We start from the raw sequence: 15,866 nt of genomic DNA, 5'->3' as shown, positions 1-15,866 counted from the left end.
GAGTACTTCGGGTATGTGTGTGTGTTTAGGTTTGTGAGTGCATGTTAATGTGTGTATTTGTATGTGTGTGGGAAGCTAGGTGACTGCATGGCGGTCCACAGAAATAAAGTGTGTGTTGAGCTCTAAGTGGGGGTGTATATGTGGGTTTGTCTGGGAGCCTGGGTGTTTAAACACAAGGTGCTCAGAACTCTGGGGTACCAGGAGAAGTTAAAGGTAGGTTTGGTATCTTGGGTTTGTGGTAGTTGAGGGGCATGTACATTATTAGTCCCTCACTTAACTCCCAACTCCAATGAACTCCAGAAATCAAGAAAGCCCATTCCCACCCCTTGCCCATTTCTCTCCCCAACTCCAAGGCTCCACCAGGCCAGAATGCAATGGGTACAAACCCCCGGAGCACCAGCCCCTTTTCCATCCTTTCCACTTGGAAGGAAGGTGTGGAACATTTCTGGAGTTTCTATATTAAGGGAACCTGGTAGCATGGGTGAGGGGTCCAGGTAGGTGCTTAGTAACTGAAATCACCATGTTCATCAGGGGACTCTGTTTTTACAGTCACAAAACACTCTCCCCTCCAAAATTGTATGGATCTTTCCACCTACATCTTGAGGAAAGCAGGGCAGGCTTGATCAGGTCACTATTTCCATTTTCAGGGACCCAGGGAAGAGGAGTCAGGAGGTCATAGGGCAGGTAAAGGGTGGAGCCAGAGCTGGTGGCTCTGCTTGCTGACAGGCTGACTCCAAGCTCTTAATTGTGGGGGTGGGGCTGCTGGGCTGAGTTTCACCAAGGGTGGCTGTTCCCTCACTGAGAGCAGCTGAGAGGGAAGAGAATGAGGCAGAATTCTGGTGGGGTGGGGTAGTAGTAGGGGAGCAGGGCATTTCCTTCATTCCATGGGGTTGCTAGAGCCAGCTGTATGCCGGAATTTCTCTAGTCTCACACAGGCTTTTAGCTGGAAGTGTATAGAGAAAGTGACGGAAGATTTTATTTCTAGCTAACTGAAGGTTGTTATTTTACCATTAAGAAGAGTGTACATGGTAGGGGTGGGGGAGTTTTAAGTTACAAGTTTTTTCTTACAGAGTTACTTAGGAAGATTTTGTTTAGGCTTGGGATCATAGGAGATGAAGATGGAGGCTAGCTCTGTTACTACGCAACTTGGGCCTGTCTTCTAATCTGTAACAGAATTAATATCCTTGCTCTGGGCAAAAATGTATCCGCAAGTGAGAATAAAACTAGTAAGAAAAGAATGCATTTATCAAGTAGCTCTTTAACTCTTATTCTGCGCCAGGCACTGTTCTAAGCGCTTTACAAATATTAACTCATTTACTCTTCATCACAACTCTAGGAGGGCAGTGAGGTACAAAGAGTGTACATAACTCGCTCACACAGCCAGTCAGTCTCTGGTAGATCCCGATAGGGACCCAGGCAACCTGATTGGAGTCTATGCTCTTAACCACTGCACTTTGCTGCCTGGGCCAACAGAGGAGCCACTTCCACCAGACAGCTGGGGACTGCCAGCTACTACTCTGGAGAAACGCCACACCCTATTTTCTACCTGTTTGCCTTCCCTCTTGCTTATAGCTCCCAGACTCACCACTCAGGCCTTAGGTCTGTGATTTTAGCTTCTGAGGCAGGTGTAGGGAACAAGGTACAGAGCCTGGTGGTTAAGAGCACAGGCTCTAGGATGAGACAGATCTGGCTTGACCTGAGCAAATTACTTCACCATCCTGGGCCTTGTTTCCTTCATCTGTAAATTGGGATAATAATTCAGTCATGTGGCTGTTTTGAGGATCAAACAAGATGAGTTACATAAGGCTTTTAATACAGTTCGAGGTACATAATGGGTTCTAAAATATTAGCTATAGTTATTAATATGGAGTGGAACAAAAGGGGTTGGTTTAGTGGAGAAAAACTGTTAAAATTCAAAATAAAAGAAAACATAGAATTTAGTATGATAGAGCCCCTCAGCCAGGATGAGCTTCTTGTTTTGACCTAAGGGCTCATATCACATTTGGGACTCTGCCACTGAGAGGCAGGGAAAGTTCTTACACTTTTCAATTATGTCTGCTCCATCTGTAGCAGGCTGGGAAGTGGAAGTATTGGGAGGGCGATACTATGCTAGAATGGGTCAGAAGTTCAGAGAACCCATTATTGATCAACTACAAGGCAGGGTGCCAGGCTCTACCTGTGTTGTCTAGTTTGATCCCCATGATAAATCTGGAAAGGAAGCGATAGTAAATACACTTTTTAATTGAAACTAAGGTTCAGACAGGTTAGGTAACTTGTCAAGGTCACACAGCTAAAGAATGGCAGAGCTGGAATTTGAACTGATGTCTCCAAGGCTGTTATAATTGGAGTAAACTTGCAAGATGTCCAAAAGGGGTTTCTTAGCTACCCACCACCTGCCGTCTGCCTTGCTACATCCTCACCCACCCACCGTGACTGAGTTGGGTGAGCCAACAGCAAGCCTCAGCATGCGCCACTTGGGCATGCCAGGGCTTGGACCCTCTCTCTGGTGCTCTGGAGGACAGTCGTGCTGCCAGTACATCCCCTCTGGAAGCCTGACAGACACTCCCCTCCTCACAGGTGCCTGGGAGGCAGGGCTGGGGGGGTCCCTCCTCAGGAGACGTTGGGCACAGCCTCATTTTTCCCAGGCTGCTGCAGACCCAGGGTGAGGATAGAGAATGGTATTGGGCAAAAACCTCAGCCACCCCCTCTTTTCCCTCCGCGCCCCCCAGGGGAAGTGTACTACTGAGCGGCCCGACCTCCACCTAGGGGACCTAGAAAGGTGGCAGCACGGAGCCCCAAGGGCAGACGGCCCCTCTGACCTCTCCTCTTCACTTCCCAAGCGTCCTTCTCTTCTGGGACGCAAGGCGCCAAAGCTTTGGGACTATCCTCTCTAGGTGGTCAAGAAGGCCAGGAGGGACAAAACGCGCCCCCTCCCCCCATCTGGGCCTTTGCCCCACTCCCGGTTCCGCGCGGAATCCTTTCCCCACCGCACCCTCCAACGCAGGCCCGGGCGCCTCATGAATGAACTGCACTGTGTGAGGCGCAAGGAGAGGACACGACACGCTCCTGGGGCTAGCCGCCTCCCCAGACCGGCGGGGGGCAGCGGCCGGCCTCTTGCCAGCCAGCACCCGCGAAACCCGTCCTTGCCCGAGCTCGAAACCCTGCGCCGGGGCCGGCTTCGGGGCTACTCGGCCCCGGGAGCAGGAGAAAATAGAAAAGAAGCCGAAGCCATCGGACTCGGCGACCCTGGAATCCAAAACTCGGGGGCGGGGGCGGCAGGTTCCCCACAGAGGCGGCGGGCTGACCGGGTGCAGCTGGAACCCCGGAGAGCCAGGGCCGTGGAGGGGAGGCGCACCTGGACCGGGCAGGTGGGAGAAGAGTGGCTCTAGGGGAGCGGGGGTCTCAACCCTCGGGATCTCCAGAGGGGTGGGGACGGAAGGCGGTGCACCTCTGGACCCCTGGCAGGCGTCGGAAGACTCACATTGGGCTCAAGATGGTGTGAGGTTGGGGGCAGCGCGAGGTCTCGCGGGCCCGGGCACCTTTGGGTCCCGCAGGAGGGAGAAGGGAGGGGACGCGCAGCTGAGTCTGGGGTTTTGTTTTGGATGGCAGTGGGAGCCTCAAAGAAGAGAGAGGGGGTTGGGGAAGGGTCGCATACTCACCCCCAAGCGCAGACTCAGCTCCGGCTCGGAGCCCCGAGTTGGGGCGGGGCGGGGCTGGGGGAGGGGGAGGGGGAGACGCTGGGCGGCTAGAGCTCCGGGCTCCTGCGGCGGCCGCGGCAGTGTCCGGGGAGGGGGAGCGGGAGGAGGGAGGGGGGAAGAGGGGGCGGGGCCGTGCAGGTCCCACCTCCACGCCAACACCCGCACGGCGCGCGCGCACTTTCTTGTCACCACCCGCCTTGCTGGGTCTGGCGCGCAGGCGCAGGGAGAGAGGCCGCGTGGGGTGCGGAGGGAGGAGGTGCTAGGCCAGTGGGGCCGACAGCGGGATATTCCAGGGCAGCGAGAGCGGTATGGAGTGGAGGCGGGGGCGGGGGTGTCCCGCTCCTAACCCTTTACGTCCCTCTTCTTTTTTTGCCTGCAGTGGGGGAGGAGCACTCCCCGAGTGGGCGGATAGTGGACCCTTGGGGCACAGGGGCTGTGGGAGGGGCCCCGACGGAGAGGGGAGACCTCTGACCCGGACCCTCCTCCCTCCCACCCGCAAGAGCTGCGGGGCTCCCCTGGCCTCTGCATCCTGCGCCGTGCGCCCCCAGCCGGTGCTCACCCGCCTTCCCAGGGATTTGGGGCCGGCCTGAGTAGGGGCGGGCTGCGGTCAGGCCTTCGCGAGGTGTCCTCGACCAGTCACTAGCCGGCTTCTCCAGTTTGGCGTCTTCTCTTGTCCTCTCTCCCCTCCCCAGTTTGGATCTGGAGATGACTTTGTGACTTGTGAGGCACTTCTGTGGTGTGGAGCGTCTGCCCGCTGCTTTGACTGTCGTGCGGATGAGTGCTTCCCCGGCTCCAGGGGGTTCCCTGGTTTCTAATTTCATCAGAGGCTGCATCTGCCAGGGATTAAGACTGGATAGATATGATATAGATAGATAGGTGTGTGGGTGTGTATGTGTGTGCGCATGCATGTATAGGAGTATATTACCCACACAAGTAGGCACAGAGTACCAACTTATTCATTTAATTTTGGGTTCTTTGTTCTCTTCTTCAAGCTTGAAGTGGTTGCTTTGGGACAAAAAATGAAGTATTGCTTTTCACAGCGGGCAGTAAATGAACTTTGCCACCCTAAGAGATTGAATGGACTGAATTTATAGAGTTTAACAAAAGGGCCTATGACAGAGTCATTCTGGGAGGTTGGGGGATGCTTAAACCTGGGCTGCTGGACAGGGGAAGGGCACTGCCCACCTGAGTGTGCCTGGTGTTGTGGTATGTCTGTCTCTGTGGGCTGCTGGCTTTTTAAAGGGTTCATTAGTAGCTTGTGGAATGAAGCTGTAAGTTTTGATTTATTGCAGTACAATCTCAGCTCATTCCAACTGAGTCCCATTGGCTAGTGGGAAATCAGTTTAGTGGATCACGGCCATCATTTAAAAAAAGAGAAAGAAAAAGAAAAATAGAAGATATCAGAGTGCACTGTCCTTACTAAGGGTAAGTAGTATTTCTTGACATTTGCTTCAGGTATACACACATGTGTGAGTGTATTAAGAGATGTTAAGAAATGTTTCTGTGTGTCCCAGAAGAGTTTGAAACATATTGGTCTTCTCTATCCTCCTGTTTGCCCTCTTGCCTCCCTCAACCTGAGGATGCAGTTAGCACACCAGGAATATACAGTAAAGAACAGAGTGGGACTCTTTCTTCAGGCAGAATACTGCCCAAGACATTTCACTCTTCACTCATTGGAAATATGTGCAATTGAAGAACAGTATTTTGTTGGGGTAGGAAATAGGCTGGCCTTTGTAGGCAGAACAGAAAGGAAGATGGGGTGAAGCTGTCTTTGGTAGACTGCTTGGTGGGAGCTTTCTTTGTAGGTTTGGATTCTCGGAGTTGTTTTGGGTAGGAGCTAGCATTTAGATGAAAAAGCATCTACTCTAGTTGTTTTTTCTTGGATGGAGTTGTCCATCTTCCCCTTAGAGCTTCTTGGATGTATATTTCCAATGTAATTTTTTACATATTGAGAATTGATTTTATGGTGGTAAAGCTGCCATAATTTATTGCCAAATAGCTCTTGTGATGTATACCTGGAAAGTGGAACTGGAGGCCATAGTTACCTGGTTTTTGGACCTCTGAGGATCACTGAAGGCATTTATATATATATATATTTTAATAATACAGTTATGAATCTGAACATGTGGTGAATTCCTGATCTTTTCTGCCAGTGCCTAATTAGGGTCACATGTTAATAAGCAGAGAGAAGAAATTATTCAGAAAGCTTGAAGTGAAAATGGAAGTAAGTGCATTGTGGAATTTATAAAGGAACAGTGGCCAAAATGTTTTTTTATTGCCCTTGAATATGAAGGGTAAAAATCTTTTCTGGAGTCCATTTTTCAGGAGGTACACTCATAGACAATGAACATGATAATTTAGGCTCTCCTCAGCAACTAGAATCTTAGATGATGCAAGAGTACTTAAAACCTATCTTGCCCCACACCTGTGTGGGCATTATGACACCTGGACCCACATCAGATGGATTTTCCTATTGTTTAGTGTTGTTTTTTTAAATATATATTTTTATTTTTAGAGAGGGGAGGTGGGAGAAGGAAAGGGAGAGAAACATTGATCAGGGTTGCCTCTAGCACACCCCCAGCTGGGGAACTGGCCCACAACCCAGACATGTGTCCTGATTGGGAATCGAACCGGTGATCTTTTGGTTCACAGGCCAGTCTGCAATCCACTGAGCTACACCAGCCAGGGCCCTATTGTTTAGTTTTTATGGCTATGTGGGAGCCTAGAGGGTCTCAAAAACCAGATTATGATTTTGCCTTCCTTTTTAAGGCTGATGGTTTGTTCTGGATTGTAGCTCACCCTGGTGCAGTTTCACATGTATTTTAACATTAACAACTAGCATGTAAGTGAGAGCTAGGATTCAGATCCCAGAAATGTTGCTTTGGGTCAGGCAATATGCTCTGTCATTAAGAAAGGCACTAGGTTGCTTATTATTTACTAGTGAAACAACTCACAGTGGGAAAGTCTCCCTATTAAAAACTTTAAAAAATCATCTGTGCCCCTAGAAAAGAGAGGGGGCACTTTTCTGTGTTTACTTTAAGCTGAAAAACACTTTTAGGACTGAGTGATGTTGAAGAGATAACTATAGTACTCTCTGAAAAGCAGGGAGTGAGGCTGTTCTTCCTGCTAAAGATTTGGGGATTAAACTGCTTATCCTGCAGACCTGGTCCCTACTAGTTAATTCAGAGAGGGATTCCCCACTTTCATGAGTGAAGCTAAAAGCACAATCACTTCCATCCCTCTACGCTCTTCCCAATTACCCCTGCTTGGCAGAAAGTCATTGAGGCCTGGAGAACTTGATTCCAAGGTCACAAACTTGGCAGTGGAGGGGAGAATGGGGTGGAGGAGATATGATTTCTCTCAGCAGCATTTCCTGTTTGAGTCCAGGGACTCCTCTAGGCTTTTCCTTTCCTCTATTGCCCATCTGCCCACCTGACAGCTCCATAAACCTGGCTCCTTGCCACTGACCCACTAGAGGTGACAATAGAAAGGACATATATAGGTGTTTGAGTAGGACTGAACTTTGTATACTTCTGTGTTTGACCACACCAATTATTACAAACTTATTGCTGGACTCCAGATGTTTGCGCATTTGTAAAGCGGGGGTAGAGAGGGAGGAGAGCCAGAATAGATATAATTTATACATTGAAAAGCCAGCTTGAATAATTGAGAATTGTCAGATATATTTAAGAAACAGCTTTAAATACTTTTGTGACAAGGTGGGGAGAGGTGAATAAGTAAACAAATACAGGACAAGAGCCCTGGAAACATTTTTCTTTTGTGAACCAGATGGAGAAGTGGGGCCCTCAATGGCAACCCTGGCACAAACAGTTCATCGTGCTATTGAGGGAGACTGTGCTTACCGACAGTGACACTGTGAAGACTCACTTTGCCATGCGAATCAGGCTGGCTTCAGCTTTTGTCCTAACTTGTGCTGGGTGTAGTGCAGATATTTATGGAAAAGATGGCTTTTTAATTCCTGAGTTTTTAAAGATTATGTGACAGGCTTGATAGAGGCGACAGAGTCCTTGCCCCGTGTGGGGTGTTTGTTTTTCCATTTACTTAATTAGCAGTTAAAGCAGCATCTTAGCTGTGCAGGTATTGTGCAAGGTGTAATAGAAACAGCCTTCTAACCTTGGACCTTTCGGACTTCATTTCTAGTCTGTGAAGTGGTACTTAGAACTGTTGAGCCCCCAGAACCATTCAAAATCCTTAGCTGATTCACTCTGCTGCAGATTGTTGCTCTTTATTATTTGTTTTTGTGTTTCCACTGGGTGCTGAGGAATGAAGTAATCCGAGAAAGTGATCTTTGTGTGAAAGTACTTTGAGAATTATAACCTGTTATACTTGTGTGAGGTTAAAAAAAGATTCCTGAGAGAGAATAGTTGGAAGACAAAACAGTAATGAGTTTTTAAGCAACAAATAAGAATGATGGAGTAAAAACTGCAGGAGATGGCAGGGTCCTGGGATTTCCTTTACTTGATTCCTGGAAGCTTCCAAGCCTTTCTGCTTTTTCCTGTTTAAAGTAAGAATGACATTTCCATCCACAGGCTTGTAGAATTTGTCTTTTTTTGTGGCAGCTTGTTGCATTTGATTTTTCGTAGTGTTTCTTTTCCGTACTGGTACTTAGTAACAGAATCTCCTTCAAGCACTCCTTTGCATTGTGGACCTTTTTATTTGTTTGGTCTCTTTTCTATAGAGCCCATTCCCTTTGAAAGGCCTTTGATATTTATGTAACATGCCTTACCTAAAGATGAAACTTGTTCATGTGAAAACAATGTATAATTATATATAGGTCTGTGATACTAGATGAATTTCCATGAACCTCAAAGCTCAAGTAATGGTACTTCCCAGTTTCCCACAAAGCATCAGAGGTGTAGGCACTTTGTGTTTTCTTCAGCTCAGCCTCTGTGTATTAAAATTAGTTAAAAATGAGGTCTCAGGGTGTAGGAGGTTCCCCCAAGTCCCTGGGAGCCTGGGAGATGGGCACAAGAAAGGCCACCAATCCCCCAACATGGAGCCTCTGGAGCTGGAGGATGAATTGCAGTTGCAGATTAATTTTATTCCTTTAACAGATACTCACTGAGCTGCATTGGTGTGTCAGGCACAGTTCTGGGTCCTGAGTGTGCAGCACAGTTCAGGGCAGGTAGGCAGGCAGGTGTGGCCCCTGCCCTCACTGAGCATCTTTCCAGTGGGACCTCTAAGGTGATGCCAAGTGAAAAACTCACCTTTGTGTACCTGAAATATACCATCTTCCCTGGCCTCCACGATTGAAGGGAGATCTTAAAGTTAAACCAGGGTAGAAAATGAGTATGGCTCTCGGATTATACCAGTAAGTAGTTTATCTCTCCCCTCGCCTCCCCTGTCCTCTCTCTTCCCTCTCTCCTTCTTTTCCTTTCTTCCCCCACTCCTCCTTCTACCCTGCCCTCTCTCCTCCCCCTCCCCCTTCTGGAGAGGTTGTCTAAACCTGGAGGGCACTACTCAGTGCTGACTAGAAAGTGTCATGAAAAGCCATCTCTGGTACTGGAGTCTTCTAAACACCTGCCTTCTCTGAGTGAGAATGTTGTAGAGGAGGAAATATCATTGGGGTTACTTTCTATGCAAACATAAAATTCAGTGTTGAAACAAAGTATTATATATAGACTACATCTGAAGCGAATCAGGGCCTGTGTCTACAGGATGCATTTATGTTAGGAAATAACATCAAGGCCAATCAAAGTTGCTTTGAAGTAAATCACTGCCTCCATTATTCTTCCCTGATTCAGACCAGCTATTTAGAGTTGGGATGAAGTGTTTTTCTACAGTGGGCAGTTAGGCACCAGGCCTGGGCGGCGATTCCAGGGGCCTGTAAGGTAGGTAGCATGGGCTCATCCTCCCACAACCAGCACCATGGTTCCCGATAAACAGATAAGACCTCCACAGTGTGTCTGGAGCCATGAGCGGGGATTTTTGTTGTCGTTGTTGGCTGCTTCATTTCAGGTGTTTATTGCACTACTACTAGTCCATGAGGACCTGCTGAGGTCTTTTGCTGGAGTGGAAGTGGTGGGGACAGATGTGTATTTTTTAATGAATAAGGGACAGACAATGCAATAAGTGAATATATTTGGTTCTTCTGTGCTTTCAAATTCCTAGGAAGGCTTACTGTTGTCCATTTTATGGCTTAAGTCCTTTGGGTCTGAAGATCACCGTTAGGTCCACCAAGAGCTCCTGAAAAGCCTTTGAATCAGGCCCTTTCTTGTGAAAACGTCCGTGCTCCCTGGAGATGAGAATGTGTGACTCTTCAGTTTGAGGCTAGTATTATACAAGTAATCCGCACGATCTGAGTCTGTGACTCCTGGATTCCTGCACTGCAGTGAGTTCAGTTGCCAGGTTATCATGATTCCTTTTTTTTTTAAATGAGTTTGAGATAGTGAGTAGCAAGAACTAGAATGTTAAGGGATATCAGCTTTATTTCAAGAAAGTAACTGTATTCAGTGTTTCAGTTTGGATCATGCAAGTTGGAGCAGTGAGAGTTCCTTTGGCATGAGATGCCCAGATGTCCCCAGATCTCAGGAGGGGTAGGATTGGTGCTGCACTTTTACACAAGGCTCCGTGGAGGCGCTGCCCGGGGAGCCGGGTCAGACTTCGCTGGGCAGAGGTGGGTGTAGGTTGGGGGGCTTGTGAGCAAGGCATGCAGAGGAGACCTGGCTTTGTGTTTGTGTATAGACCGCCCTGAAGAGTTTAGGGAGTTGCCTTGAATGGTGGGGTTTGTTATACCCAAGTCAGGAAAGTTCTGGGAAGCCCCCAGGCACTTCTGTAGCTCTTGGACAAACGTAAGTGTTGGTGAAGAAGCAGAGTGGTGTGGAGAGGCAGGGTGTCTCCTTCTCAGGAGAGGAACTGTGGGTGGTGCTGGGCTAACCTTGAGGGTTCTGTGGAAGAGCTGAGGAGCCTCCTCTCTCTGGGAGGCAGAGCGAGGGCCCACCAGTGTCAGATGGGAAAGCTTGGCTGAGATCGGAGGTAACTGCAGCCTGGACCAGAAAGACTGTTTTTCTGTTTGTTTGTTTGTTTCTTTTGTTTTTTAAAGCCAATTTCTAGTTATTGCTCGGGGTATGGAGCTCTTCTTGCCACTAACACTACAGATTGTCTTCAAAACTTAAATTGGGTTAAAGTGAATAGTTTTCACCTGGTGTCTGTCTACATTTCAGTCGATTCTGCAAGCATTGAGTTGGGTGCGAGCAAAATGTGTGTGCTGTGTCACTATTCTTCATGGAACAAGGATGATTTAACAGTTGGAAAAATATTAATATTTAAAGTTACCATGTTAACTTTGTTAAGAGCATGGGTTCAGTGAGCTCTTTCTTGGGTTCAAGTTGCAGCTTTGTCACTGCTCGCTGTGTGACCTTGGCCACGTTGTCTAACATCTCTGAGCCTCATTTCCTCAAGTTCAAACTGGGTCTAATAATAGTGCCCATATCATCGAGTTTTGTCAGGCTTCCATGAGAGGATAATGTAAAGCATTTAGTCTAGTGCCTGATACATTATAACTACTCAATACATTTCCATAAAGGGAACAGAAAAAAGACCAGATTACCCTTAGAGCTGCTTCGTACCCTGAGCTCCCTTGCCTGAAATGGGTTTTGTGTGGGCCAGTGAGGCTGTAGGGTGTGGTAAAAAGAACCTTGGGTGGAAGCGGGGTCCACTTCTGGTTCTGGTTCTGCCCTTGGGTAGTTGTAGGGCTTTACATAAGTCACTTCAGCTCTCTGTATCTCAGTTTCCTGATCTGTGAAATGAGATGTGACGAGATGTTGATGACAATGACAATGATGATGATGAATGAAGACAGCTAATAGGTATTGAGTTCCAGGCATGTGCTCTGTGCATTGAATGGCTCATCTCATGATCATCTTGTGAGTACGTGCTACATAGTTGCTTCTCTAGGGGCCCCTGGCTATAAAGGCAAAGCTTGCCTCATCTAATAGTCCTCAGTTCTGTGTGTCAGATGTTAGTAGTTCTGTTTGCTGACTTCTTTTGCAGTTAATTTTATAATCATAATTACATTTTGGCCAATGCTTACTGGGTTGTTGTAAGGAAAACACTGGAGAGTAATCTTCTGATTTAAGGCTAAATTATAGTTTAAAAGCATTCCTGAAATGTCTAGATATTCCTGTGGAAGTAAATAGTGAGTTTCCCCCCCTCTTATGAAATAAAATCTTATCTGAGGTGCTTTGAACTTAGGGAAGGCAAAGCTGTATGTCAATACCGCAGTGGTAGAGGCCTTTCTCAGCAGAGCCCTGGAATGAGGCCCTCTGCAGCCAAAGAGTTAGAGGGAGAAACAGGTGTGTTTTATAGCTGGTTGTAGGTTTTCCTTAAGAACGCCCCCAACTGATGCTCAGGTGTTGCAGGAAACTGGGGATTGTTATATTTATTGGTTCTAGGGAGCCACTGGATTGAGGTTCTGCAAGCTGGGGTTATCAGTAGTGGGCCGGCACTTGCTCCTACATCTCCAGCTTGCTCTCCAACCCCCATTGTTGGCTGCAGTCTGAGGTAGGTAGTTTGGGAGACTGACCCAAATAGAAGCCTTGATCAGTGACCTGGCAAGGGCATCCTTTGGCTCTGCTCTGCTAGCCTGGAGCTGTCCAGGTGTTCAGGTTTTTACATTTGGGGGAGAGGTGATGTGGTGACAGACAGCCTGGGCAGGTGCTCAGATCATCTGCTTTCTTTAGGGAGTGAAAGTTCTGGTCTCAGTGGCCATGAGTGTCAACAGGGGCAACAGTGTGCAGTTTCTTCTGCGAAGGACTTGGAAGGTGGTCCCCAGTCGGTGCTTTCCTCTTGCCTGTGGAAGTGATGTGCTGATGAAGGCCGTCTCTGTGCTGTTGGGTTCCTTATAGCGAGATCTGCTGTGGGTCATTTCAGCTATTTGACCCCAGTTAGAATGGGGATCAGCAGTGCTGGCCAGAGTGGCTTGGTGGATTGCAGGTTCAATTCCAGGCACATGCCTGGGTTGTGGGTTTGGTCCCCATTAGGGGCATGTGCGAGAGGCTACCAGTTAATGTTTCTCTCTCACATTGATGTTTCTCTTCTTCTCCCTCCTTTTCCTTCTCTCTAAAATCAGTAAGCATGTCCTTGAGTGAGGATTAAAAAGAAGAAAGAATATGAATCAGCAAAATTATAGCTGGAGTTCCACTAATCGTATTCACATCTTTTAAACACTAGGATTTATATTTAGTGAGTAATGATCTTGTGCTGGAAGTGCCATCTCCCACAGAAATCCCCAATAGTGTTTTATTAAAATAAACAAACAAAAAACTGGCTCTGAGTAAGGACACTGACTTAGAAATAAATCCTTTGCCCTTTCTTTTTCTGCAGGATTATCCAATGGCTTTCTTTACATGGCTGTGGGGTCCTTTCACCCATGGGAGCAGAGCACTCAGCCAGCGCTGTTTCAGGTAACTTTCCCCATTAAGTTATTAAAACTACATCCTTGAGTAAGTCTCTGATCAGGGCTGGGTATTAGGGTGATTAGAATGGAAGTGGAAACTCAGGGGAATCAGACTGAGCTGGGGCTTGATCAAGTCAGGTGAGGGGTATAGATAAGGAGGTGCCGGTGCTGTTAGCAGCGGGATAGGGAATGGCATATAGTAAAAGGTAAAACTTTTTAGTCTTTGCCAGACTTATAGTGAATTTGATACCTGTTGACTTTATCTTTCCCCCAGTGTATTAAAACCTTCTCTTGTAAAAATGGAATCATTTTATAAAAGTTACATGCTTAATACCAAAAACTCAAGCATGATAGAAATGTGACAGCCTTCCCTCCTTTTAGATGCGAAACCAGGGGGAGAGCGCAGGTTGCATTCCTGTTGGCAAACATGACTTTTGGCCCCACTGGTGCACTTATTTCGCAAGTGTTTATACTGAGCACTGTGTCTGGGTTGGTCATAGAAAGATGAATAAGAATTGCTTGCTGCCCTGAAAGAGTTCTCACAGTTGGCCATGGGGGCAAACTTGGAAACAAATAACTCTGAGAAAACGTGACAAGTGTAATAATAGAGGTTTGTGTGTTGCTGTGGAAGGCCTGAGGCCAGAGCTGCTCAGGGAGCAGGAGGGGGGAAGGAGAGTGGAGGTGGCCTTCCCAGAAGAGGGACGCAGGCCTATCCAGGCCTCCAGGGAGGGCTGAGAGGCGTGGAGAGCTCGGGGGCCTCCTGGCCACTGGGACGCAGAGCTGGAGTGTAAGTGGTAGGAGATGATGGACCTGAGGAGGCAGGTAAATTGGGGCCAGGTTGGTGACCGTGTAGACAATGGGGAACCATCAAACACTTCTAAGCAGGGAAGTGGCTTCAGTTTTATATTCCAAAAAGAGCTTTTGGTTGGCAGAGTGAAATGCACTCGTAACTAGTTAGGACGCTAAAGTAATAATCTTGGTGCAAGAGAGTGAGTTGCCAAAGTCAGGAAGTGTTGATGGGGTGGAGGAAGAGGACAGAAACACTTAGGAGGCAGTAGCAGTAGGACTTGGCAGCAATGGATATTGATGGAGAGAGAGGTGTATGGCTTGGGTGCTGGAGTTTCTGAAGAAGCCAGGGCCTCAATAGGAAATGTAGCCACAAGGGGAGGCAACAAGGTCAGTGTGGGACCTTCTGAGTTTGCAGTACAGCAGTCCCTTGCTATATCGCGGTTCACTTATCGCAGCCTCACTGTATCGCGGGATTTAAAAAAATATTATATTTAATTATTTATCGCAGATTTTTTGCTATATCGCGGGATTTGCGGTACTGCATACATATATTGTTAAAGTAATATAGGTTTAAGAGTGTAGAATAAATGTAAGATTCCTGCTTCGCGGGGGCGGGGGGTCTGGATCGTAATACCCGCGATAAGTGAGGGAAAACTGTATCTGTAGGACACATCAGTTTAGAGTGGAAATATAGGACTAGGATGCAGGAGACAGGTGGGGCTGGAGATGGAGTTTACTAATTGGAAGCAATAGGAATAGATAAAATTGCCCAGAGTAGGCATGTGGAGTGAAAGAAGACAGCCTGGGATTACCCTGAAGAACATCAGTGCTTAAGGTGCTACTGTCAGGAAACCAGAAATCCCACTGCCATCAGATTGCTTAATAATAGTTTATCTGCCTTTAATAGGTGTCCATTTAAAAAACATCCCTTGTAGTGGGGGAAAATGCATTGAAACAAAAGATTGTTACCTTGACTTATTTCCAGTTTCTGCTACGTTGTGTCAAGAGACTCCCTAAGTGAACCTACTCACTCATATCTTCTGGTTCCCAGCAACATATAGATGAGAAAATTTGGGAATCAGTATATTCTGGCGGAACAGGTTTTGCAGGCTAGGCAGTAGGTGAGGCCTGGCCCATAAAGTATCTCCTTAGTTCTCAGAGTCCTTTTGGAAATCAGAGCTTTTAAGTTAAGACTGCCATGAAGTTTGTTGTAGCAGAAAATTGGCTTCATTTTAAAACCCATCCAAGTCAAGATCTTTTCTGTGTGGAAACTGTCCTGGGTACAGAGAAGTCCTTACAAGCTCCTGACTTTCCGTCAGAGCCCTGGGTCGTTCTCCGTTTGGCGCGTTGTGGTTAATATGTGCTCTCTCCCCAGCCTTGCCGTCTCGGAGGCTTCTGCACCCTGACCAGGAGAGGGTACAGACCTCAGACTTTTTTCTTTCCTATCAGCACCAGCAGGACCCTCAGTGCAATTCAGAAGATGACGCGGGTGCGTGTGGTGGACAACAGTGCTCTGGGGAACACCCCATACCATCGCCCTCCTCGGTGCATCCATGTCTATAACAAGAGTGGGGTGGGCAAGGTGGGCGACAAGATACTGCTGGCCATCAAGGGACAGAAGAAAAAGGCGCTCATCGTGGGGCATCGCATGCCTGGTCCTCGGATGACCCCCAGGTTCGACTCCAATAATGTGGTCCTCATTGAGGACAATGGGAACCCTATAGGGACCCGAATTAAGACACCCATCCCCACCAGCCTACGCCGGAGGGAAGGCGAGTTTTCCAAGGTGCTGGCCATTGCTCAGAACTTTGTGTGAGCGGAGCACATGTCGCTGGCGACAGTGGGGGCCATGAATGGAGCAGTTCCCAAAACCACGCCTTTGCTGTTGGGGAGCGTGGGGCCCTGTGGCTGGGGAACAGTGTCCTGTGAGAAATAAACATTTTCACATGTTTTCTTCCTGA

At 47.7% G+C, this 15,866-nt stretch overlaps 2 protein-coding genes across 7 annotated transcripts in view; one reads left to right on the top strand and one right to left on the bottom strand.

Annotated features, from left to right (window-relative positions):
• The window catches only part of TMEM63B (transmembrane protein 63B), a 24,229-nt gene extending 19,790 nt beyond the window's left edge, over window positions 1-4,439 (bottom strand). The window contains exon 1 of one of the 2 annotated variants that reach the window (XM_090282497.1): window positions 4,258-4,439. The gene's annotated coding sequence lies outside the window, so the exon portion shown is untranslated. Of the gene's footprint in view, window positions 1-3,659; window positions 3,718-4,257 lie in introns of those variants that run through there. The other variant, XM_090282496.1, reaches the window with a different exon arrangement.
• On the top strand, window positions 3,350-15,866 carry MRPL14 (mitochondrial ribosomal protein L14). Of its 5 annotated transcripts, XM_090282501.1 has the most exons (4): window positions 4,058-4,418; window positions 4,991-5,123; window positions 13,044-13,123; window positions 15,355-15,866. In XM_090282501.1, the coding sequence occupies exons 3-4, from the start codon at window positions 13,053-13,055 to the stop codon at window positions 15,719-15,721; spliced, it is 438 nt and encodes a 145-aa protein (XP_090138627.1). In that variant the 5' UTR covers window positions 4,058-4,418; window positions 4,991-5,123; window positions 13,044-13,052; the 3' UTR covers window positions 15,722-15,866. The 5 variants fall into 5 exon arrangements, with proteins under 5 accessions (XP_090138624.1, XP_090138629.1, XP_090138627.1 ...); XM_090282498.1 differs by lacking the exons at window positions 4,058-4,418; window positions 4,991-5,123 and adding an exon at window positions 3,350-3,368; XM_090282503.1 differs by lacking the exons at window positions 4,058-4,418; window positions 4,991-5,123 and adding an exon at window positions 3,895-4,004.

Source organism: Furipterus horrens, unplaced genomic scaffold, assembly GCF_987537825.1.
Source record: "Furipterus horrens unplaced genomic scaffold, mFurHor1.1.pri manual_scaffold_6, whole genome shotgun sequence".
Taxonomy (NCBI): domain Eukaryota; kingdom Metazoa; phylum Chordata; class Mammalia; order Chiroptera; family Furipteridae; genus Furipterus; species Furipterus horrens.
This window is presented reverse-complemented; position numbering and strand designations above follow the sequence as displayed.